Source organism: Archocentrus centrarchus, chromosome 3 (genome assembly GCF_007364275.1).
Source record: "Archocentrus centrarchus isolate MPI-CPG fArcCen1 chromosome 3, fArcCen1, whole genome shotgun sequence".
Taxonomy (NCBI): Eukaryota; Metazoa; Chordata; class Actinopteri; order Cichliformes; family Cichlidae; genus Archocentrus; species Archocentrus centrarchus.
The window spans coordinates 29,816,709-29,842,871 of record NC_044348.1 but is presented as its reverse complement, the minus strand read 5'-3'; the positions used below and the strand labels follow the sequence as shown (position 1 = coordinate 29,842,871).

At 39.9% G+C, this 26,163-nt stretch overlaps 2 protein-coding genes across 4 annotated transcripts in view; one reads left to right on the top strand and one right to left on the bottom strand.

The window, feature by feature from the left end:
* The window catches only part of kctd15b (potassium channel tetramerization domain containing 15b), a 28,130-nt gene extending 23,772 nt beyond the window's left edge, over positions 1 to 4,358 (top strand). For all 3 annotated transcript variants that reach the window (XM_030726375.1, XM_030726374.1, XM_030726373.1), the window contains one exon: positions 811 to 4,358. In XM_030726375.1, the coding sequence (XP_030582235.1) occupies positions 811 to 969 (159 nt within the window). In that variant the 3' untranslated portion in view covers positions 970 to 4,358. The remainder of the gene's footprint in view (positions 1 to 810) is intronic.
* A 735-nt stretch (positions 4,359 to 5,093) lies between these two features.
* LOC115778311 (transcription initiation factor TFIID subunit 4) overlaps positions 5,094 to 26,163 on the bottom strand; it is a 106,471-nt gene continuing 85,401 nt past the window's right edge. Inside the window, exon 14 of the mRNA XM_030726380.1 lies at positions 5,094 to 7,355. Within this exon, the coding sequence (XP_030582240.1) occupies positions 7,182 to 7,355 (174 nt within the window). The 3' untranslated portion in view covers positions 5,094 to 7,181. The remainder of the gene's footprint in view (positions 7,356 to 26,163) is intronic.

The window sequence follows — 26,163 nt, the reverse complement described above, 5'->3', positions numbered from 1 at the left end:
TGAGCTACACTCAGCCTCTTAACACACCTCACTCACCCTCAGCTCTCCTCATCCCTTTGAGCTCATGCCCTCAGTTCGGTAGCCAATCCAGCACAAGCAGCATGAATATTGCAGAGATGGTGTGATGTCGGAGTGCCCTCTGGTTTTATCTCATCACTGTGTGTGATTGGAGGTGGGGGAGGGTTAATGACACATGCTGCATGTTGTGACTGATGAACATCGGAGGTTGATATCTCTTGGCTGGATGTGTTTAAGAAAAAGTGGCACTGCTGCTCATTCATTAGTAAAAAATGCATTCTTCAAAATGCTGGTTAGAAGTTAAGTCAGCTAAGAAAATTCACCTACCAACACAGCTAAAGATGCTGTAATCTGTTCATTTATTCAGCACTAAAACTAAAGTGTAAAATCAACAAATGATCCGTTTTCTGATCATTAATTTTCTGGAGTGTCTGGTGGTGGCTTTGGCAACTGGTCCTCACCGAGATGTAAAGCAGAACACAGAGTAATCCCATGTAAAACAGGGACTTGTTGTTTTTACTCTTTGGATTTTGTACAGATTAAACAAGATATAATGTGTTAATGAGCTTTGGAGGTGATGGGAGGAAAAATTTGTTATTAGACAAAGCAAGGCTATTAATCTTGCTATCTAACTTGGCAAGAATGAGTATATTTCATGAAATGTCAAACTTCTCCTTGGAGCGGTATAAAATCTGAAACCGACATCCCTATCTGTAAATTGTTTCATTTAGACTTGTCTTCACTGGCATGGCACTTTGGTTATAAATGCCTTCCTGTCTGTCCTCTCTGCAGGTTCTGGAGCGCCTTTTCCAGAAAGGTTTCAGCGTGGCAGCATCATGTGGAGGTGGTGTGGACTCGTCCCAGTTTAGCGAGTATGTGTTGTGTCGCGAGGACCGGCGGAGTCTCTCCATCAATACACCCATCAGGATAAAACAGGAACCCCTGGACTAGAGCACTCTGAGAGAGGGACTGGCAGCGCCCCCACTTCCCCCTAATACTCCTTCCATCTTTTCACACCACCCCACCCCACCCTGCCTACCCCAACCCCCTTCCTGCCCTAATAGGACCACAACCATCCCCAACATACCTAAGTATTAGCAGAGGCTTGTTAACCTTGGCAGTTCTCTGCAAAAACTCTAAGGGGAATGTAGTACCAAACAAAGGAAAAAAAGCATCAGCAACAAAAGTTTTTGATTATGTTAAACAACGCCCAAAGAATCTGGGACTGTGATGAAAACAACAATGACAAATGGACGCCACAGCAGCGGACAGCTCAACATTTTAGCACAGTGACTGGTTCATTTTTCCCTTATCTTCTCATGAAAACGTGTCCTGAGACTTTTGGAGGTACACAGACACCCCCCAGACCACCCCCACCTTCCTTTCCAAACCACACACACACACACACATGCGTGCGCACACGCACTCACACCCGTCCCCACCCTCTACCCTCCATTTAATCTGTGTCTCTGTGTGAGGCGTCAGTCTTGTGTGACTGGTGAAAAGTCTGGTCCGTTGTGGGACAAGGAAGATTTGGCAGACAGGATGTTTTTAAGGATGACAACGAGAGGACATGATTTAATCTTGTGTATCCCCCTCTCCCTCCCCCCCATAAGCCCCAACCCCCGAGATCCCATGACCCTCACCCCACAGGCCTGGCTTCAGCTGTCAGGGCCTCGCCAAACATAACATCGTTTGCCAAACTGATTGTTTATTACGAATCTTCATTGTTGTTTCTAAAGTATGTTCTTCTTGCTCCTTTTGCTGTTCTTATCATGACATAGTGTAAACAATTATTATTAATAGGATTATTTTTAATGTCTTTTTTTTTTTCTCCAATATGAAGGATGTATGAAAATTGTATTCATTAGGCTCTGAGAGCTTGTGAGGGAGCTTTTCTTGGCAGTAGCTGCAGAAACTCAGATGTCTGCAGGCTATGTGGCTAAAGCAATCTGACTGGCAATGCATTCAGAGCCGGAAAAAGTCCCATTGTTCGAACCGGAATGGAAGAAAACCTGGATTTTTTGACATTGTGTTTAGTCAAATGTGTAGCACAAATTAAAAAAAAAAAAAGTGCTCCAGAATTTCTGCTTATTAGCTCTAAAGCATATCTCTCTGATTGGATTCTCTCACACAAGCACTAAAGATTTGTTAATATTTAGTTAAAGAACGTTTGTAAATTTGAAATTTGGGTCAAATTTGCACAAGCTCTAAGTGTATTGCGGTTTTTGTTGCGTTAGAATGTTAAAGACTTGAGGACCAATGGGGAGAGCCGACGTTTACCGGTACGTCTCACAATCAGCACGAGATGTACTTTAAATGCTAAATGTTTCTTTGCACTTAAACATTTCTAACAGAGCTGCTCTGACCTGCTCCCTCAACACACTTGCTTGAATCCAGTGAGCAGTGCCAAGTCAAGCTGTTTATCTTCTCATGTTTTAGGAGACTGTGACATTAAAATATTTAAAAACAGAAAAGAAAAAAAAAAAAACATCTCCAACTGAACAAACACTCTGGTACCAAAGTAGACAAGGTGCCTGTTTTGTTGATTGTACAAATATAAAGATGTTCTTTGTTGCAGTTTATAGCAAAAATAATACTAAATGCATTATTCAGAGCTGTATGAAGGGTACCAATATTTGATCCTCCAGGCCGCCAGTCTTGACAGTTTTCTTGAGAATAGCTCACAGTACCTTCAGACCAAGTTTGAGAGACAAGGTCTCTGTTTCAGGATTGTCACTTCTAAGTGAAGATTATTTCATTGGTTCGTCACATGTATGTATGGCAGAATCCAAACTGAACTGTACTCCCAGCATCAGCATATTATTCACAAAGAGGCGCGTGGGCGGCATTTACTCTATCCTGCTCTCATTCTTTTGGTTTTATTCTCAACATTTCTGGATCAAAGTCAGAAACAAGAAAGGCCAAGTTTTCATGCTTTATATTTGTGTGTAACTTACAGATGCTGTTTCTTCCATTCCAAAAGACTGAGGAGGAAAAAAAAAAAGAAACCCATTCTGATCTTTGTGGGTGCTGGCAGTTGTTTGAGTTAAACTGGGGTTGTTTTTAGCCATCCATTAAAAACGGGTGGTGGTTGTGTTCAGACCATGTTGTCCCTAATAGAATATCTAGTCTTTCTGGATGCTGCTGATTAAAAGAGGCCAATTAGTGGATGAAGATGGACTTGGTAGAAGTGTTGCTTCGAGTCAAGTGCAGTCTTCCCTGTGGGTCTTTTTTTTTTTTTTTTTTTTGTAATATACAATCAAGCCCATCTTTTTTCTGACCTGCCAGTGGCCTGCGCCTTTGTATCCAGTCGCCTCAAAGGGAATGGTCAACCAGGCCTTTCATGTGCCAAGGCATGTTGGGCCTCTTCAGTCATCCTCACCCCCCTCCGCCTCCCGGAAGGCAATGAGCTCAGTGGTGCCAGTAGAAACTCTGGTTGTACCCCCTGCTGCTGTGTCATCCCTCGTGCCCCATTTTCAAAACGCCCTCCTGCACCATAGCTCGTTGGACCAGACCACAGCAAACCAAACAAACTGATGAGTCAAAATAGGAGCATACTCGGAGCAGACTGTACTGTGCAGCCAGGCCACTTCACTCTGGTACAGATCCCAAGATCATTGAGTCACTTGATATGAGGTGTGGATCCCCATCTGGGTAGTTTCTTGAGGGGGAAAAAGTGGTAAAAATGATCAGTGTTCTACAACTACACCTACAAGAATAACTTCTTTTCAGGAAGGAGGAAAAGAAATCCTATTTTTCTCACTCAAGCTGTACTTTGGAATCATACAATGAGCTGTTAACAACTTCAAAGAGCTAAGGGGTCATGAATTTGTGAAAAAAAATTATAAACAAAGATTTGTATTTGCAAATAAAGTGAGAAAAAGGAAAAAAAAAAAAAAGAGTCAACATACGGGTTTATGCAATAAAACCTTGGATGCTCAGTATAGAAATAGCAGGTTATCTACAGAGACGGGGAAACTTGACAGGACTGGAAACTTCATAGACGTGTTCACACGTGCCACCCATGAAGCTGAAATACTGGTCAGTGTTCAGCCTGTCCACATGGCATTTGCTCCACTTCTGAGGTGGGCCAGCTGTACAGTTATTGTAAATTGAATTATCAGGACTCTGGGTTTTACGGGACCCTCGTGGTTTTAAGACACATCTGCAGTCCTCGTCACAAAAAGAATTCAAAGTGTTACAATGTGTAAATATGGATTAAAACATTTCAAAGGGTATAATAAGGTGCAAATGTACATTATTTAAAGTGTTTAAAAACCATTAGACTGTGGTATTAAAGGGCATGTGTTCATTTACGGTGTCTCCATTTGACTTTTCTTGCATATTTGCGATAATAAAAGGATGTACTGTATATCTCACACGTGTTGCGTTGCTCTCATGTTGTTCCATTACCCTTATAGGGTAAGTAATTTCAACTGTGTCCGCTCAGAACTGATGAAATCTCACCAGCCTTCTCTACACGAGCGTGTGTGTGTGCTCCCTGTTCACCATTTTCGCAAAGGGGGGGGAAGGTCGTCTTCAGGGCTGAATCCAGATCAGCACTCTAAAGCTCCAGAGGGACCAAGGCATAGGCCGAGATCTTGGGGGAAAAAAAACCAATATGCTCCTAAACCCCAATATTTTTGCACCGAGTTAAATGGTTTGGTCTTTTTCGAAAATGCTTCTGCTTAATTAGCAGCAGAAACCTAGAGGGACTTTCCATAGTTGAGCAGCAGCGCTTGACTCAGTTTGTACTTAGCATGTGCAATGTTAGAAATGGAAATGAAGCAGGCTGAATTGGTAGTTGACTTTGTTAAAAAAATGTAAAAAAAAATGCAACATGGCTCACTTTCCCTTTAAAATCTAAGGGGTGAACACACTGCTCAGTTATTTTATTATTTTTATTTAGAGACATTTTAGAGTAAAATTTCCATTTAGTTTTATTCCTGTCCAGACTTCTGCCTACAAAAATGTTTATGCATGTGCTGTTAGAGTGCAACAAAAGAGGAACTGGAAAAACTGCATCTTCTCAGTTTAGTAAACAGCTTATTTATTCCTTTACAAAATAGGTACAAATACATAAGTATTGTTTTTTTTCACACAAACAGGAAATTTTCAAGATATATACAAGAGTTTACCAAAAATAACGTGGTTCTAATAAACACATAGTTTTGTAAACAATATTTACAAATCATCCTTACATTGAAATGTTGTTTCCTCCATCTGTTCACACAGGAATATTGTCCTAATGTTTTGGCTAAAAAGCTGTAGTAGTAGTAGTAGTAGGAGTAGTAGCAGTAGCAGTAGAAATGCCCTCCTGTGAAACGACCGGAAACCATAGAAATAATTAATAAAATCATCTGAAATCACTACAATAGGTACTATTGTGCTTGTTTTTAAAACATGGCATTTTAGAGATAAAGTTTATGAAAATGTGTTAAGCATAAAAGCCAATTTAAAAAAAAAACAAGAAAAAAAAAGCAGAACAGAAGAAATATATTAATTGTTAAAAAATAAGTGTCTTTTGACAGAAAGTGGCAAATACTGTTTCTCTGCTATAATACAATGACAGCTTTCAGTTGTCAGATAAAATAGATATCAAAAAAGTGCCGTCAAAATTTACAATGCACAACTGTTTCAAATGTCACTCATATTTAAATAAATTTCAATATGACAAGAAAAGCTGCATAGAGGCCAAGATATTTAGTTAAATAGAGAAAACAAAAAAACATAACGACTGACGTTACATAATATGATAAGGAATGGGAGGCAGGATGAAAATAATAAGGTGAAAATACAAGAAGACATGTAAAAAATAATTTTCTGTTCAAATAGTGTTCTTCAATCAGTTGTATAGGGCAAAAAAAAAAAATGGGGGGAAAAAAAAAATAAGGAGTTTTAGGCTGGAATTACAGAGCCGCTTCCTTCAGTTTAACATTATCTTCTTGCTGTGATATTTTTGGGATCAAAATGGACACAAATATAAATGTTGTGCACTGAAACATTTTATGGATTAACTTTCAGTCATTATCAAAGTGAGAGTGTGAGTGGCTTTGAAAATAGTTCACAAGTGTTTTTTTTTTTTTATCAAACATCAGTGATGTGCAGAAAGAACAATGACAGTGGAAGATAGAGGAATGTCTGTTTTCGCTCTTCCATGCCACTGAAGCACCTAGAATTACAGCAAAATTTACCTTCTTAAACCATTCATGTGGGCATGATACCGTAAGACACAAATTACCAACTGCTAGTCATAAAAACAATGTTCACATTATATGTTTAAAAAAATACTGACTCACTCAACAAGGGTAACCAGTCAGAAACTGGCGTCACATAGTGCGACTGTGAATTTGTTAAATGACCTTTCAAGAAGGCTTGAGAGGAGTCCCCTTTGTAACAATACTCTACAGAATAAACTGTCTAAATTGGACTCTTTCAAAGCACGTGGTTGTACAAAACATCAGGTTTTATAATATTGACACATGGATTATTCCTTTTCTTACAAAGCTTACATGTGATAAAAATATACATGCTGTAAAATAATTCTAAAAGAACTATTTACACATACAGTAAGGAAACTGAACGTAATGCTGTTATTTGGAATCTGGATGTCTCAGAATTATGTGTTGGTCTAGAAATCTGTCAAGTCTCGTTTATTAGTTCAGCTAGACTACATTCATTGAACTGTGTTCAACAAATAACTCATGGATAATATTGTAGGCTGTATCAATGTGTGATTATAATTCTCTTAGCCAAAATAATTCCTACTTTAAGGTGATTCACTGAAGCTTCTGCCAAGAACGTCAAACAAAGAGCTACCCAGTATACATGGAAGAAGGTCTTGGTCAAGTCCTATGACGCAAACACATCATTCTTCTGGCAAATCCAACTTCAGCAACAGGATATGATGTGGCCCTTAAAGTGAATGTTCTAACTACACACTGTGAAGCTAAAGGAGAAGACACGGAACAACAGTTTTATTTTTATATTTTTTTTTCCCCACTCTATAGCTCTCTCACTTTCTTGTTATTAAAAGCTACATCAAACATTACATTACAATACATATGGAGACACAGAGCTGAAACATTAGACCTGATCTGAAGGCACGTGGCTGGGAAAGAGGAGGAGGAGGTTGAGGTGGGCGCTGAGCGGAGCAGAGGCTACTTGAGCAGAGCACGATAAAGGAGGAGCGAGTGGGCGGTCTCTCTCTCCTGCTCCATGTAGAAAATTAAGTCCCTGAGGTTGACACGAGTGATGCGCTGCCGTGTATACTGGCGTGATGAGGTGGATGGAGCGGATGAGCTGGCCGGGGAGCCCGCCGTACTGCCGGAAATCTGGAGACAATGCACAGGTCGAAAGGTGAAATGGAAGAACTCGTACAATAATTTATGGTGATAACTTTCATCAAGCATAATATAAGTATTATTCAGATAAAAACCTGGTGAAAAGTGTTCTGATCAGTGATGAAGCTGGCGACCACATACAAATGTCGCGTTGCGGTGCGGGCGGCGCGGGTTCGCGTCCCGGCCCGTCGCCAATTTGCCCGTGTGTCTTTCCCTGTATCTCTCCCCCATTTCCTGTCTCTCTCCACTGCTCATAAAAAGCCGCTGTGGCCAAAAATGCAAAAAAAAGATCCCAAAATGTTCTGCAGCTGCCCACAAAAAGTAAAACCTTCACCTGATTTAAATAAAGCTGCTATCCCCTTCAAGGTCATCTCCTTGTGCAGCCATGCACTGCTCCCAGCACTCCTTCTACATTTGGTTCGCTCCCTAAAAGTCCTGTTTTGATCTTTGCATTTCAAACTTGTACTGAGAGCTAACATCAGCTTTTACATCCTAGTGATGCAACTTTCATAGTGAGGTTCAGAGCTACATCTCAGGCTGCAAACCTGAGACCAAAAAGCTGTCTCTGCAGTTTTTGAGCCCAAAGACAGCATATCAGATCAGGTGAGTGAGTGAGTGAGTGTGTGTGTGTGTGTGTGTGTGTGTGTAAACTTAGCACAAAAAATAAGGAAATTTGTGTTTAATTGATTATTTCTTTGTTGTAACAATGCTTCTTGGCAATAAATCTTAGACTGTTGGAACGCCTGTTTATTTCTCCTTAAAGGATGCCACATTAGTAAAGAAACGAATTTGTGGGTTGAGCAGCAGAGTTGACTCTTGTGTGCTGCATCCATGAAAAACCGTCATGCACCCATGCTGACTCTTGTTTGGTGTTGTTTATTGGATTAGATGAGTGAAGTCTGACGAAACAAGACATTTTGGCAATTTAACAACGTATTCATTTAACACACAGGGGCCTCGGTAACGTGGAAGAACCATACACAGCCACAACAGACTGGCACCACCTCCTCATGCTGGTCACCAGCTTGGTCACACACTGCTGTGAGGTGGCATCCCATTCTTCAACCTGCAATCATCCAATCCAAAAAAATTACACAAACAACAGTCACTAGTAGAATAAGCATTGGCAAAGAAGACTTTGAAGAAGTCTTTCATGGGAAAGAAGTTGAAAGAACTTGAAAGAAGTTTTTCATGGGTGCAACCCACATACTCAACTCTGTTGCTCAACCGACAAATGCATTTTCATTTATTTTCTTTCATTTCTTTTCATTGCTTGCATGCATTTTGTTTATTTTTTAGAGGCATTTGACGGAGGACAAAAAAAAACCTGAACTAAGCAGAATGTGTCCACTGACAGCACATTAAAAAGGCAGTAATTTCTTGGTGAAACTAACACAATCATCAATAACCACCCACCCAACTTGCTTGGTTTTCCTTCTCGTGACTTTATTTTCTTCCCTTAAAATTAAACTCAACTGAACTCAAAGTTGAATGGCCTCTTTTATGGCACAGTGGATCCAGCAAGCAACAGATGTGCAAATGGTCTGAAATGAACGTCCATGGAGTGATCTGAAAATAGCAGGAGTGCTGGGAGCAGTTCAGCACTGCCCAAGGAGACTATTTCGAAAGGGATGGTAGCCCGATTTAAATAAGGTAAGATTTTTGCATTTAATGTAAACAGTCATGGCCCTTATTGATTGCACCTTGTATATAATATCTACAGGATGGATTGTCATAGATCAATACAGCTGTTAATGTTCCCTGCAAAAAGAATTGCAAGGTAATACTGTACCAGTTTAGCTGTGCTTTGGTAAACTGGTTATTATCATATTAGCATGATAATATAATAAATTGAGAATAGAAACATGAGCAAAACCATTGGCATCTTAGCATTGTCATAGTGACATAATGAATTTTAACAACAGGTGCACTACAGGGGAAACAATGAGACAACCCCCCCAAAACAGGAATGGTTTTACAGGTGGAGGCCACTGAAATGTTTTCCCTCCTTATCTTTTCCAACTGTTTTTTCACTAGTTTTGCATTTGGCTAGGTAAGTGTTACTACTGATATCATGAGGTGATACCTGGACCTGGAAGATCTGGGAGGAGATCCCCCAGGACACCGTGGGTCATCTCATTAGGAGAATGCCCCAACATTGTCAGGCATGCATACAAGCACATGGGGACCATACAAACTACTAAGTACCATTTTGGGTTGCTGCAATGAAATTTTAGAAAAATGGACTATACAATTCAAATTTTATTTATATAGGCCAAAAACACAACAGTCGCCTCAAGGCACAATATATTGTAAGGTAAAGACCCTAAAATAATTACAGAGAAAACCAAACAGTCAAAACAACCCCCTATAAGCAAGCATGTGGCGATGGTGGGAAAGAAAAACTCCCTTTTAACAGGAAGAAACCTCCGTGAAAAAAGGTGAATGAAAAGAAACACTAAGTCTATAGCAGCATAACTAAGGGATGGTTCAGGGTCACCTGATCCAGCCTTAACTATAAGCTTGATCAAAAAGGAAAGTTTTAAGCTTAGTCTTAAAAATAGAGAGGGTGTCTGTCTCCCAAATCCAAATTGGGAGCTGGTTCCACACAAGAGGGGCCTGAAATATGAAGGCTCTGCCTCCCATTCTACTTTTGAATACCTTAGGAACCACAAGTGAGCCAGCAGTGATACAGTACTATGAGGTCTTTAAGATAAGATGGGGCCTGATTTTTCAAGACCTTCTATGTGAGGGGAGGAATTTTAAATCCAATTCTGGATTTAACAGGGATCCAATGAAGACAAGTCAATATGGGAGAAATATGCTCTGTCTTTCTAGTCCCTGTCAGTACTCTAGCTGCAGTGTTTTGGATCAACTGAAGGCTTTCCAGGGAGTTTTTAGGACAGCCTGATAATAATGAATTGCAATACTCCAGCCCAGAAGTAATACATTCTTGAATTAGTTTTTCAGCATCACTCTGAGACAGGATGTTTCTAATTTTAGAAATACTGCACTAATGCAAAAAAAGCATTGAAAACATATCCTGGTCAAAAATGAGTCCAAGATTCCTCACAGTGTTACTGGAGGTTAAGGTAATGCAATCCAGTGTAAGCATCTGGTTAGACACCATGTTTCTAAGATTCGTAGAGCCAAGTACAATAACTTGAGTTTTATCTGAATTTAGAAGCAGGAAATTAGAGGTAATCCAGGCCTTAATGTCTTTAAGACATTCCTGCAGTTTAACAAATTGATGTGCGTCATCTGGCTTCACTGATAGATAAAGCTGGGTATCATCTGCATAACAAAGAGAATGTATGCAAAGCTTTCTAATAATACTGCCTAACGGAAGCATGTATAGCGTAAATAAAATTGGTCCCAGCACAGAACCCTGCAGAACTCCATAATTAACCTTAGTGCATGAAGAAGACTCCCCATTTACATGAACAAATTGGAGTTTATTAGATAAATATGATTCAAACCACTGTAGCACAGTACCTTTAATACCTATGGCACGCTCTAATTTTTGTAATTAAATTTTATGGTCAACAGTATTGAAAGCTACACTGAGGTCTATCAGGACAAGCACAGAGATGAGTCCATTGTCAGAGGCCATAAGAAGATCATTTGTAACCTTCACTAATGTTGTTTCTGTACTGTGATGAATTCTGAAACCTGACTGAAACTCTTCAAATAAACCGTTCCTCAACAGATGATCACTTAGCTGTTTTACAACTACTCTTTCAAGAATTTTTGAGAGAAAAGGGAAGTTGGAGATTGGCCTGTAATTAGCTAAGACAGCTGTGTTGAGTGATGGCTTTTTAAGTAATGGTTTAATTACTTCCACCTTAAAAGCTTGTGGTACATAGCCAACCAGTAAAGATAGATTAAAGGAATACTCGGCTCAACAGAGCTCTGACTCTTTGTCAGCCTGGCTACAGTGCTGAAAAGAAACCTGGGGTTATTCTTATTTTCTTCAATTAGTGATGAAAAGATAAGATGTCCTAGCTTTGCAGAGGGATTTTTTTTATAGACAACAAACTCTTTTTCCAGGCTAAATTAAAATCTTCTAAATTAATGAGATGCCATTTTCTCTCCAGCTTACAGGTTATCTGTTTTAAGTTGTACATTTGTGAGTTATACTACAAAGTCAGGCACTTCTGATTTGAGGCTTTCCTTTTTAGAGGAACTACAGTATCCCGAGTCGTATGCAGTGAGGATGTAAAATTATTGACAAGATAATCTACCTCTCTGGGAGCAGAGTTTAGGTAGCTGCTCTGCACTGTGTTGGCACGTGGCATTGAAGAGCATAATTAAGGGATTTTATCCTTAAACTTAGTTACAGAACTTTCAGAAAGACTTCAGCTGTAATAAAACTTGTTCCTCACTGCTGTGTAATCCATTGGGGGGAGCTTTCAGGAAATACTGTTAAGTCTTCCGTTTCTATAAAATTTGTCAGGACAAGATCCAGAGTGTGGTTAAAGTGGTGGGTGGGCTGATTTACATTTTGAGAGAAGCCAACTGAGTCTAATAATAGATTAAATGCTGTGTTTAGGCTGTCATTTTCAGCATCTATGTGGATGTTAAAATCAGCCACTATAATTATTTTATCTGAACTGAGCACTAAATCAGATAAGGTCTGAGAAATCAGACAGAAACTCTGAGTAAGGACCAGGTGGATGATAGATAATGACAAATAAAACAGGTTTTTGAATTTTCCAATTAGAGTGGACAAAGCTAAGAGTCAGTCTTCCAAATGAATTAAAACTCCGTCTAGGTCTATGGTTAATTAACAAGCTGGAGTGGAAGATTGCTGCTACTCCTCCTCGTCGACCTGCCCTTCAAGGATTCTGACAGTGTGACTTGGGGGGTGTTGATTCATTTAAACTAATATATTTATCCTGCTGTAATTGGGTTTTTGTTAGGCTGGGTGTCATTACAGCTAATGTGAACTATTATCTTACCAAATCTATTCCTATATAGCAAGAAGCTTGCTGAGTGCCTATGCCATTCTACAGTTAAATGGCCATCCTGCAGCAACTACATCACTATTTGTTAAAGAATTTCTTAATTTCTATTTCAAATCTGAGGTTCTGGCTGAACCCTGAATTTAAGTAGTAAATGTGAATTTCTGTGAATGTAGACTGCCATAGATTTGCAACAGATGCAAATAGATATCACAGTTAATCACTGTATTGTCACACAAAGAGTGCATGCAATTCCCAACTTGACCCCATTCGATTGCAAACTGAGAGCAGACGTACTCTGTCTTATAACCATTTTATCTCTGTCTTGATGCTTCGAAGAGGCCAACTGATTGCGAGTGGTTGCTGACTTCGTTCACTGCACATGGGTGCAATAATTTTGGTTGTGCCGCAGTCTCTAACCACTGTTTTCCCTATTGTAACTGTAGCATAAGGCACATAGCTTCCTTTGTGCTAAATGAAGAAGTCTACAGATCAACAGCATGGCTATAATTATGTTTGTGTCCAATTCCAGACTACTTTAGGAGATGAATGTAATGAAACTCATTTGTGATTTTGTAGGAATCCTGCAGCTAACAATGGAAGAGAATACTTCTGTTTTTTTAATTGCGATAAGTGACTTCATGGTGTGTGATGACAGATTTATGGTCCCACATTGGTGTCTGTTTGTATAGCTCTTTGGCTACGCAAAGAGTTGGATTGTGGGAATTCAACAAATGCGGTGGCTACACTGCACTCCTGAATACAATGTAGCTGTAGCCGCTGGCTTTTTGAAGGACTTCTACTGTCCTTTAAAAAGCCAACAGCATAGGTAGAATGTCGAATGGTTGAAATATTGGCTTGAATAGAATGGGAATGACAGTGAAGTCTACCACAAAGAGTATAAAGTGCAAACACAAATGACAAACACAAAGTCTGCAGTAGACAGTTTTCATTGTTTTTGGTTTCACCTCACTGCAAAGGAGCTTTCTGTATATTTTTACTTCTGTTTTTCAACATAAGTGGTATGTGGTTGTTCCACATAATTTTAACACTACCCCTGGGTGACACAGTACATAGCTACAACATGCAGATGTGGGTTTGCAAAGCTCTGTATACTACCTCCTATTAGTGCACCACTATGCTGTGACCTTAACTCAAACCCCAACCCCAAATTGTCCTAAGACCCTTGCTGGAAAATCTGAACAGTATGACTTTATTTGTAATGATTCTTTTACATTTATTTTTATTCAAGTGCTTGTATGTAAATAAAATGGCTGTGCTGTTCCATAGTGAAACACAAAACTGTTTAGAAGCAAGCAATATGTGCTTCCCATTCACAAAATGAAGTAATCTTTGTTGAATTTGTTGAACACACTGACACTATCAATAGTAAGGAATGTGACCTCTAAGCAAGTATACACCTCCAATAAAGAAAAATAATCCCTCTTGAAGAGCCGGATGAGATCAAAAAGACACACTAATAACATCCAGATCTTCAGATGCAGGCGAGTGTTCTAAAAAAATATCTTTAAACGTGAAAAAAACATTAGCAATATTCACCAAAGGCCAGGAAAACCATCATTTCTACTTAAGTATGTTTTATGGCTCTTTACATTGCCTGGACTATGAATAGATTTTTCCTCCAAATAAACAACGCTGCTGACATAGATCTGAGCTGACGTTCCAGTCTGAAATGGAGACCTTGTTGTTTGTATTTGATCCAGGAAAAATGAGAACGATAAAAAAAGGGAGTGTATACAGAGGCTGATACAAATCAAGAGATGCATTTACATTTGGAAATGAGAAACACTGGGAAACAAATCCAGCAAGTGCCCACTTGAACCCAGGCACAGAGAAATAAGACAGACATTTCAGTCAGGAACACCCTCTCATAATTACATTGATTGCACCACTCTGTAAACACACAGTACAGACAGGCCTTAATTGCAAACATATGATGGGTATGAATTTACAAGAACAAAACCAAAGTCCCTCCAGCACCCACCCCCTCATATGCTTGTGTTTGTGTACAATGTATGACGATGCCTTGTCTCAAATTACCCTCAGCACACTTTTTGACCCCTGCAAGCTGAATGACGATTGAGGCTAGCCAGGCCACTGCTCTTGCCAACTTACCTCAACCACATCTAGGGGCAAGTGGGTACAGCATGCTCCTCAGCACCCTGGGGCACACCAGACCCTCACTTTGGGGAGCAACCCCAGTTTAATCAGGTCAATCATAGCTGACCACATGTGAAAGATGGGCCTGCCTACTGCCATGCCAATTACTGCCATTCACAAGTAAGGCTCACGACAGGGCCACAGATTTTACCAATCAAAGCCATCCATCCACTTAGATGGATGGGCAGCAGTGGCCACAGGCAGGCAGTCAGTGCTGGGATGGTGCTATGGCTAAAGTGGGTGATGGTGGAGTGGAGGAAGGCAGCAAGCACAGACAGATGATGATTCACAGGTAGTGCACTGCAGCTCCCAGAATGCCTCATTCCCTTCAGGGACAAGGGGAGTCTTAAGTGACTGAAATACAAGCAGAAAGTCCAGTGCTTGTGGAGGAATTCACTCAGCACAGCCTCTCCTCTCTCCTCTGTCTTTATATGCTGTCGTCATAAAGAACGCCAACAACCCAAACACTGGTATGTTGTTGTCAGTATCTATGGAGACTGATGCCTCTCACCAGTACATGCAGGAAATAATGTTGCAGAAGAGGGAGAGGGATGGGCAGTGTAAACACCAACGCTAAACAAAGCAGATGGTTGAGTGTCAGTTAAAAAGGAAAGTGAGACATCAATGACCACGCTCTTCTTGTTTAGCAATTACACTGTAATTGTGTTTGAAATTCAATAAAAAAAACAAAATGGCAGGCTTTTGTAAGGTCATGGTGGATGAAAAGAAAACATGAGCTGAGGAAAGAGTACAAGAGCAGAGTCACAAAGAGAGAGAGAGAGGAGTATAGCATAAAGGAAAGTCTCAAAATCAGCTTGGCCAAGAAAGATCCATGAGGCAAAAAACAGCATCTGTCATTTTATCTGTGATGGGTGCTTGGAGGCATTATGTCATATGACATATCCATCGTACAGAATGCGCAGGGATACTTCGATACATCTCTTCAGACATTTGACTTGTTTGGAGCGGGGGACAGAGAGAAAAAATACAGAGAGTGCAGTGGATAGAACCTGAGGAGGGGAAAGCAGAGGAAAGGCTTTAAAGCTCATCTGTAATAAGGCCTCTTTGCTGGCTCTGGTCTTCAGCGACAGTGTTGTTGACATAGATGACAATGCGTCAACGGTCCAGACACATTATTTTACACTATTTCATTCCCTGTGGTTTCCGGCACACATGTGAAAGCACACAAAAGCAGAAACGCCAAGTCTGAATGTGCTTTGTCTAGCTTACAATTAGCATAATACGCTAAGTGGAAAATAATGAGGGAACAAGTGACTGAGAGAGGCACTGAAGCACAGGACAAATCCTGCACGTTCTTGAGTTGTGACACTACAATAATGCAACAAAAAAAAAGAATTTCAGCAATTTCTTATGAAAATAAATTGAACACGTATGCGTACTTTAAATGATGGAAGTTAGATTTTGAGATGTTATTCACAAAAAATATGGTCTCAGATCAGATCAGACAGAATTCTCAACTGGTTACACTCTGTTTCCTTCATTTTGACTGACTTATAACTGATTTATAGGAGGTCTGATTTTCCCTAAGCAATGACTATAGACCAACTTATCTGCCTGAATTTAACATAATTTTAAGTCGAGTGGTGCATAACCATGTCAACATAGTGTTATCACTGCGAGTTTAAGAGTGAAATGGAACATAGTAAAAACAGTTCCACATGTTCCTTCATTTGTTTGTTGTTTGTTTTTGTTTTTTAATGCGAAAGCCACTGTTTCATCTGACAATACCGGCAGAATGCACAGATATGAGCCCAGGTAACAACAAATAAAAGGCTTGCATTATTTAGTATTATTGTCTAAATCCCAATACAATTAAGTCCCAATACAATTTTAAAATTAAGCTATAGTCAGTGAATGCAGTGAGGGCAGACTTTATTGAAATGACCAGGCTGGTGTGTTTGGTAATCAGAGATTTATGGAAAAAAAAAAAAGAAAAATTATTTTAATAGCAAGGACAAAGTCAGCAAGTCACACTTTGACATTCTCAGAGCACCATTGGCCTGCAAAATTCACTTATCCTTGACAGAACTAAAATGAATTCATATTTTGCTAAATTTACTTTCATTTAATAATACTTCTTTTACCCTCTTTCGGTCTTTCTGACTCATTTTCTTCAAATGTGCAGCGGCAGCAATGGTACTCGTAGGTGTATACAATCTGAATTTACATTCAGTCCTTTATTGTTTAAGAAAAAGAAAGGGAGTGGGGTAGCAGCGGTGGTGGGTTTCTTGCTGATCTGTGTCTTTGAACCCTGAGTGGCACCTGTGCCTTGATGCTGGAGCCAATATTGGATTTGGCCCAGGTCACACCTCAGGGCGGTGGGTTAATGGCCCACTTTGCCAGGCATGCAGAGCTGCTCGGCCCCGCACAGTCCAACCTGCTGTCTCAGCACTCCAGTCCTCACGGCAGAAGTTGCAGACAGAGGCGGAGAGGCTGTACTGTATGTACCAGTGTGTGACAACAAACCAGAAATCACACTGTCTTAACTAAAACTGCAACATGGGGAGAAAACATTGCTTAGCTGTCATGCTGAAAGACAAATAGTAGACCCTTGTTGCTTGAGAAAAATAGATAAGCTGTTCATGATGCAACATTTCTCTTTTACTTTGGTGCTGAAAAAACTCTGATGTCTATGCTTCAGGCAAGGAGGACATATATAGAACAACAGAGGTAGACAGTTGACGAGATAAACAAATAAGTGAAGCAAAAGCTAAACCAGGTAGTGTTTTAAAAGTTAAAGCCAGGATGGAAATTACTGACAGCCGCGATTCAGTTGTGGAAAATTTCAGTTTTATATTCTGGTCATTCTTACAGGTACAGAGTCATGATTTAGTGGTCCAGTTATATTTGCATTTGGTGTTTATTCTTTGAACGGACTTGCAGGTCCTGATTCTGATGGACCTCCTCACATTATGAGTACCTAACAGGCTGACAAACTACCATGCATGCTGGCTGACTGAAGGCCTCACAGATTTGCTGATTGACAAACTGAAGACCTGACTGTTTGGCTGACTGGCTCAGGGCTTGGCTGACTCACTGACTGACCGACTCATTTACTGACTGAAGGACTGACTAACTAACTGCCTGGTTGACTGACTACGTGCCAGGATGCAAAGCTTTCCCACATGTTTTCCTCCATGCTGCATTTCAGTTGGGGAACGCTGCCTCGTCCCTTCAGTGTTTACAGTGTGTAGCCCAGCCGTGGGAGTGCAGCCCCGCTTCATCTCCACACTCGGCCTGAAACGCCTCTTCTCCGGGCACCATTAATCAGCAACAGAGACTTTCTCTCTCCCTCTCTCGCCTCTCCCTTTTTTCGCTCTTCTACGCCCACAGACATGCTGGATGAGGCCATTTTGAAAGAGTTAACAGATGTCGGCTGATTTGCCCCGGGCTTTCTGACATTGCCCGAGTGATGTATTTGATGTGGAGTTTATTCAGCTCTAATAAACGTATAAAGAATTAGAATAATAATTCACAGATGTACATACCCAGATTATATGCCGGAGCCTCTCTTTGAAGCACACAAGGCAGCCAAGATTAACAGAACCAGGGGAAAGGATGAAAAGGGTTTTGGTTCAGTCCACCGATAATCACAGAGGTCAGAATGGACTAATACCCCAGCTTTATGTTCATGCACTGACGCAGATGGCCTTTGTTCCTATCAGAGGCTTCTAAACAAGAGGCTGCCATTGCCACCATGCTATATATTGCTTTTCTTGTCTCAAACATGCTTTTTTTAATTTGTCATTTTGTGAACACCAGAGGAAAAAAACTAAAAGAATAAAGGGTAAAACACAATGGGACGGGAGTGAGGTCTAGCATTCTGATCATGGCAAAAAGGATGAGGGAATTACTTTCAAAACAAACAACTTCCATTTGCTTCACAACTAAACAACGACAAATCTCAAAAATGGCCAGTTGCAGAGCATCTTAATACCCACATAAACCATAAAAACAGCTACACAGCTCCATGGCAATGCATAGCAACCGTGCAGAATTTCAGTCAAGGAGAAAGAAGGCAAAAAAACACCTTATTACTTCTAACTCCTGCAAGCCATTTTGGTCTCCAAAGGTTTTAGAGCGCCGCAGGCCATGTGTCTGCAGTGTTTCGGGAAATGACTTGCCTTCGCACGAACACTGCTATGTTCTGCAGCACTGCTGCCCCCAGCATCCCCGCTCAATTTCTGTTTAACCCCTTCCTGCCTTCCCTCACACTGACTCACTGCAACAGAGAGCTCACACCCAGCACAATACTGTCACATTGTTCAGCCTCCCACAACCAAAGCAAATCAGACCAGCTTTTTCACGAGCTAACACATTAACTCCACGTCTAATTTGGCTACTTAAGCATGTGATGGCTCTTAAATAACATGGTGCGGGAAAGGCATAAGGTTACATGAGGAAGAGAAAGATGAAGAAGAAAAAAAAACTGCTCCATTCCACTTGATCTACTACAATGTGCGACACAGTTTGCACACTTGAGTGTGTATCAACGGTGGATTAAATCTGCAAACTCGTTGACACAACACATAATTAAAACATCTTGCTCGAGGTCAGGAATTTTCTAATTAGTAGTGTACTGACAAAGCTGCAATTCCATCGCCCTGAGTTTCAAAGTCCACAGGTTACTGCTAAGATGAAAGCCGACCCCGGAGCACTATTCTGCAGGGCTGCTCATACAATTCCTCAGAAGACAGTCACAGGGTCACCAAGCTAAACAGTCTGCTGCACCCGGAACCTTGCTTCCAAACAAAGAACTTCAAACTTTCCTGCCTGGAAACACAATCTTGCTTTTGTTTCCCCTCTCTCTTTCTTTTCAACCTGAGAGAAACAAAAGATTGTGTGAAGGCAACCAGAGGAAGAAACCATAACACTGTTTTTAATCTGTTTAATTAAAATGCTCTAAGCCTGGCTAGCTGAACAACTTGTTAAATACTACAAAGGCTTTATTAGGTGGGTCTTTGTAGCTTAAGTTGCCAACCCCGTTTAGGATTTGGGGGTAATAACATTTGTTCACATATTGCCAATTATTATTTACTAAATGATAGGAAAACTACATTGTCCACAACCAGAATAGTACACCAGCAGAACAGCTAACATAACAACAACCCAGATGGTGAGTTTGTTGCTGTTGTGATTAATAAATCAGCTTTATTTGTCTGAAGATCATAATCCAACCAATAATCCACCAAGCAATGTGTTCAATATCTTGCTTCTCTGGCACTTTCTACAGCGAGAAAAAGAGTAGCTAAGAAACTGCTAACAGTTTCCCAGATAACCTGGACAATTAACACAGGCCAAGTATCTTTGGCTACATAAAGTATCAGAAGTAGAACTTTTTCAGCATTAAATATTCAAGGCGTTTCATATATAAAATGAACCCAATTAGAGTTAAAATAGGAGAAGTGTAATGAGTCTCTAGTCAGAATGCTTGTCTTCAGAACTACTCGCTAATGAGCCCTTGTTGGTTTTACACACTTTACTTTCAATGGTGTGGCACTGTCATTTCTGCCGGTTTTTAATTTTTAATTCAAGTTGAATGAGAGGGTGGTGACTGAGTTAATAATCAAGGCACCGGGGTGTTTTGCAGCCGATGGATAGCTGGGAGAAGTTGCCAAATGAGGCTTGTGGTCCACCCTTTGATGTCTTCGCGAAACGTTCCAAATAGGAATAACCAGTTAACAAAAGCCTATCAGTTCAGAACGGTATCAAACATAAATGACCATACTAAGAAGAACGCATCCTGCAAATGGCCTAATTAGGGAAAATGGTACACTAGCAAAATAGCATGGCACTGAATAACACAGAACTGATGCGCGTTAAAAGACTCTGACTCGAGAACAGGATGAGACACGAAAAGCAGCACAACAGACCGTGCTGCTCTGCAGACATGTGCTGTATCCTGAGCTGTCAGTCTCCACATAAATCCTCATATGAGCAGTGACACATTTCACTTACAAGAAAAGAAAGACACCACGGAGCCACAGTAGATTTGCAGATGTGGGGGATTAGAAAGCACATTTACGGCAGAGGTTCACACTATGAATCGGCCCTTGATCTCAAATTGACATTAATGGGGCCATTTCTGACATCACTTAGCCATCATAGGCTCAGCTCCAATGCCGCTGACACTGGTCCCCATGCACCTGATGCAGTGCCTGCTAAGTATGAACAGCAGGAAAATGGCTGTCTGAAGAGCAGGTCTGATTAAAATCCATGCTCTTCAGGGGAAAGAATAGAGTTTCATGTTTTATATAGATGGCCCAGAAAGATGAACCAAAACTTAAATAGAGTGCTTCTGTGAACATCTGTGACCCCACGTGTCATTGTTTTTTATCCAACAAGCTAAAGAGGAGAAACTGACAGAGTTTTCAAAGCTATTCTGAAACAAATGTCTTTACCATTCTGGGGATTTATAGTGTTAAGGCAACATTAATATACAGTAAAATGCCCTACTTATATTGCTTCTTCTACTAGTTCTGTTGTTAAGCAGAGGTCTTTTGACTGAACAATATGGTACAGCTGGCACAGGTCATATACAGTAATATACAATTAACTAAAAAATCCAGATGTGTGGGAGGGGAATGGGGTGGAGTGGTGGAGTAAAAATGGTTGGCAGTTTTGCAAAATTTGGACTCAGTTAAGGAGTTCCTCATTATAGTTTTGTTGGCACTTTTCTGGAGGCCTCATTCCTCCCATCAGATTGCTCTTCCACAGGCCCAGAAGGCTTCCATTCTACCTGCACAGCATTTTGGCAACCTGCTTTATTATACCACATACAACAGCATCCTTTTGCAAGCAGCTGTGTGTGTGTGTGTATATAGGGCTTATCTACATATTGACTTGGTTTAAATCCACACTCTTGCCTGCCATAATAATTAAACATCTTGTAAAAGGAAGTACTCAATTCTTCCTGCACCTGAGGCGGGCAGCTGCAGGAGCTGCCCCTCGGCGCCCTGCAAACACACCGCAGGCGCTGCCTGGTATCCAAACAGCTTCAGCATGCACCCAGAGCCATTGCCTTCTATGGTGTAATGGCGCCTTTCTATTAGATTCCAACTGAACAGAAAATGCCAACGCAAGCACGGGTAAATGTGTTTCTATGTACCGCAGGAACAAAGCAGTTAGGATAGGTTGAACAGGTAATAAAGACAGCAGGGGCCTGTTTTATAGTTGTCAATGAGTCAAGACCACACATGCATAACTGCACAGACCTCAATACAAACGTGTACGCAAACACACAACAGAGCCATCGTGTGTAGTGACAAAGGCCGGCCCAGGAGGTATGTTTGCATTTTGTGGCTCTCTGGACCTTGTGGTATGTGTATATAAAATTTTCTCCAAAGGCCAGACAAGCCTTTTTAAGCCAAACCACATCTCATTGCTCAGAAATGCCGTGACATGTAATCAAAATGCTGATGCGGGTGATAGAGACCATAGCTGGCTATTCACAACTCCCCCAAAGTTCTATCAGTGGAGGGCGTTCATTAGTCCAACAAATACATAATTTATGCAATCTAAAATATACATGTGATCATGAATCAAAATGGAAATGAGAGGCACAGAAACACTGAGGCTTTATGATGATGCCAATTCTTTGTTTCGGGAAAAATGAGTAGTGGTCAAACGCAGCCAAACATGCCCAACCACAGCATCTTTGTTCTCTTGCTTAGAAGCTAAACCAAAGTCAGACCTGGTAATATTAAAAGTAGGAGCAATCTATAGTTATTACAACTCTTTTCTTATTCAGACAACACTGTTGTATGTCTATTATCTGTGTCATGATCATGTACATTATTAAACTTAGAATACAGCACCAAACAGCAGATGTGGATTTTAAAGGACGTGCATGTAAAAACATTTTCAGCCAACTTTGGAGACAATAGGTTCAAGTGGATGCTACTTGACACAAAAAAACAAATCAATGGGAGCACACATTTCCAGCAACACAAGCAGGCATCAAAAAACAGCAAAAAAGCCATAAGCCTTTATCCTCTCTTCATTCAGGGCTCATAACATCTATGTGCATGGTGATGTCTGAATTCTGCTGAGATTATTTGTCAAAAATGCCTGAATTTCACAGTTAATTGGCCTCCCTAATTAGCACAGGATGTCTAATTCCCATTGCAGTCAGTGTGCTAAATGGTAAAGCTTTAGCAAGCGGATGCCATTCCTTTTCATTTGAGCAGAGAGACTCCCTGTGCAAACCAAGCTACACTGTACATTACACACTCAATGATCGATTCTAAATCTTAATTAGGGAAACGACAAACAAGCAAGGGGACTTAATGAACTGTGTACCTTGTCAAACAGCTGGCTGATTATATTTATTGAGATATATGTTAAATTTAATGATTTGGGCAATTAACTGTTAGACCCCCTCTGTAATCTCTGAGGGACATAAAGGGGCCAGGGAGGAGAGCACCAGGGCCAGAGACCTAATGGAAAGCAGCTGACAAATATTTGTCGTCCCCAGAGTGCTGAAATAGACATCAGCGGCTCAGAAGACCTTGTGCTCCAAAATAAAGATGTTATATACAGGGAGACAACTCCTTTGTGTGCTTCAATCGCAATCACTTGCACTCCTGGTTAACACAGCCTTGATGGTGTAATAAGACATGTTTCAGACACGCATAGCTTTGCAGGGACCTCAGTTCATTTAATGATGTGAGATGTTCTGCAAAAACAATACAGAAACATAACAAAAGATATCTAAAAGTGTGCACAGGCTTTATTATCAGTGTCGGGTTTTTTTTTTCGTGGCCATCCATTTCTAACTTTTTTTTTTTTTCTAAATTGGTCAAATGGAAAGCAGTGAAAAGCGAGGAAAAAAAAATTAAGCTGAGCCAAAAAGTGCGACTTGGATTTAATATTTTATAATTGCCAAGGGACATTCTAAGATCAATGAATTTTTGCCCGGGACGCACATCAGAAAGAGATGTACTTCAGTCTTTTTAGGGAACATTGGTCTATTTAATTCCAGTGTCTGATGCATGTGAAATATGCCTTCCATGGCCTCCTTCTTCTTCCCCAGGCACTGCTGCAGGCAGACATTACCACTTTTAATGGGCCGCCATGAGAAGAGGCAAGTCAGCCAATAACCCATCCTCACTAATGGATCGCCTTGTTTGTTCTCTTTTACCATTTTCAGAAGCTAATTTTAGATGTTCTGTTTTCCTGTTAAAATACAAAATAAAGGACACTGTACCACAACAACATTTTAACAAAAACAATGAAATAGATGAAGAACAGAATGGGAGCTGTAATAGATATAATATTCATGCACACACATTCTCTGTCATGTAAATTAGGTAGTTGTTGGTCCAGGTTACGAGGGATAGCTCTTGTTTAACTGAAAGCCAAAACAGGGCCTCTCTCGGAGGGGGGAGAAAAGGGAAGCAGTTAGACAAAAAGCTTCTACAGCCTGTAGTTAAAAAAAAAATTCAGAGTTGACTAATGGTGGGTAGAAAACAGCAATAGCTTTTAGGGGTGGTAATGATCAGTTGTTTGATTGGTTTATAGCTGGGGGCAAAATATCTGCTTGTCTTGATCTCAATTTACCCTCAACCTTTAACTTTTTAAATAAATCTAAAGCTTCACTTTTAGTTACAGATGTACCACTTTTTTGTAGACCGAGCACACAAAAAAAAATACTTTACACTTGCTGATGTTGATTACTGATATGAATACTAATAATAACAATTATCATAATAATGCAATTTTTTTTTTTTTTTTTTACCAGTTGAAATTAATATAGGAGCACAGGTGTTACAGCATAAATGGAGTGCAAGCCCCCAAACTGCTTTGTTCACAGTATGACTGGCTGGGGAATATAGTTAACATCAGTCCACCTCACAGTTAAGCTGATAAAAGGCACTAACTGGACACCACTGGTTAAAATATCCATCAAATGGTGAAGCTGAAGATCAAAATGTGTTGCGACATATTGTTTTTGCTTTTTCAAAGCCAACCACTCTTGATACAACAAGTTCAGTGATGTAACCGTGGCTGTCACCAACTACCGGAGCTCTAGTCTCATGCTGGCATAAATTGGTGCATATAAAAGAAATCTTAATTAATCTTAACATTAATTAATTAAATAATTTGTTTCCTCTCCCTCCTCCGCCTGCGCCACCTGGTAGAGCTGACAACAATCCACGGAGCCCCTGGTGGTCTGGAGTTTCCAATGTTATGCTCATCAGAATCAGAATCAGAATAGCTTTACTGTCATTATATGTCACATATAATGAAATTACAAGTGCTTCTCTCTATACTATATGCTGCACAATGGGAGAAGCACCTGTAATTTCATTATATGTGACATATAATGACAATAACGCTATTCTGATTCTGATTCTGATGAGCATAACGTTGGATCCAAAATGTATTTCCAGGTATTGCTTGAGTGGTTATATATTTTTTATATATATTTATGGAGTAACAAATTAAAAAAGAACACTGTTTTTCTATCACACATAACCGTTAAACATTTCATATTTGAAATATTAACAAAATCTGTTGGATGCAGGGCTCTTGACATCAGTCTTTTTTTTGTGTATGAGTGCATCACTTAAACTCGAGAGGTCATTATACAATACTGGTACTGACAATAACTGCAAAACTATAAAAACTGTGGTAACTTTATGAATATTAAAGACACTGACATTGACATCATGTTATTAATACAAACTTGATGATATAAAATAAGAATTTAATTGTCTTTTCTGTACTGTTGCGACAACTGTAACTCCCTGAATACTATTCTAAGATTGAAACACACAACAAAGTTAAAGATCATCAAGTCTGTATTATGAAACTTGCTGGAGTTTTTTTTTTAAATTAAACACAGCCATGTCATAAGAATAAAGGAACTTTAAATTATATTTTTAAAAAGAATGCTTTAGAGATCTTTAATCTTAAAGTTAAAGATTAACTTGACTAAGAGCATTATATTTTTCATTTTCTAAAAATATTACAATCATGTTGTTATTGTGACTTTCTTTGTCCATGACATATTGCTGTAAAAAAAAAAATCATACATCAAGGCAGTCTAACATTAAACTTAACATTTTCTATGTTTCTAAGTTAAACATCAAGGGTGTATTTTCAATGGCATTCCTACATACAATATTAAAATATACAAACAACAACTGCAAATGTATGTCTGTAGGTTACATAGAAACTGTTTCTGGCACAAAAATGGTAGACTTTAACTATAATACAGTGAAGATGGTTCTAAATTATTTAGCACTGACCTATGAGTAGAGAGGAATTGCTTACAGGATGCATGATGTGCACCTACATAAAGCCCTTAATCTACGCTCAATGCTGGCATTTCTAGCATCTAGTTGTAGTCTGCAATCTTCATACATACTACAACTACTTTTCCTGCCTTCTTGGCATTCTTCTGCCCTCCTACCAGCATCTAATGAAAGATCTTTGCCATATTTTTCTTCTTTCTTTCCCCAGGATCAAACCTTGATAGCTGACAATGGAGCACACATGAAAGTACAGTCAAAGACAACAAACTTAAATACACAGCGACATTAAAATGCACTCCTTTGTAATGCCAGTGCTGTGCTGCACAAAGCAATCAGGGTTAAATCTAACAGCATCGCAGGAGGTCCTATAAA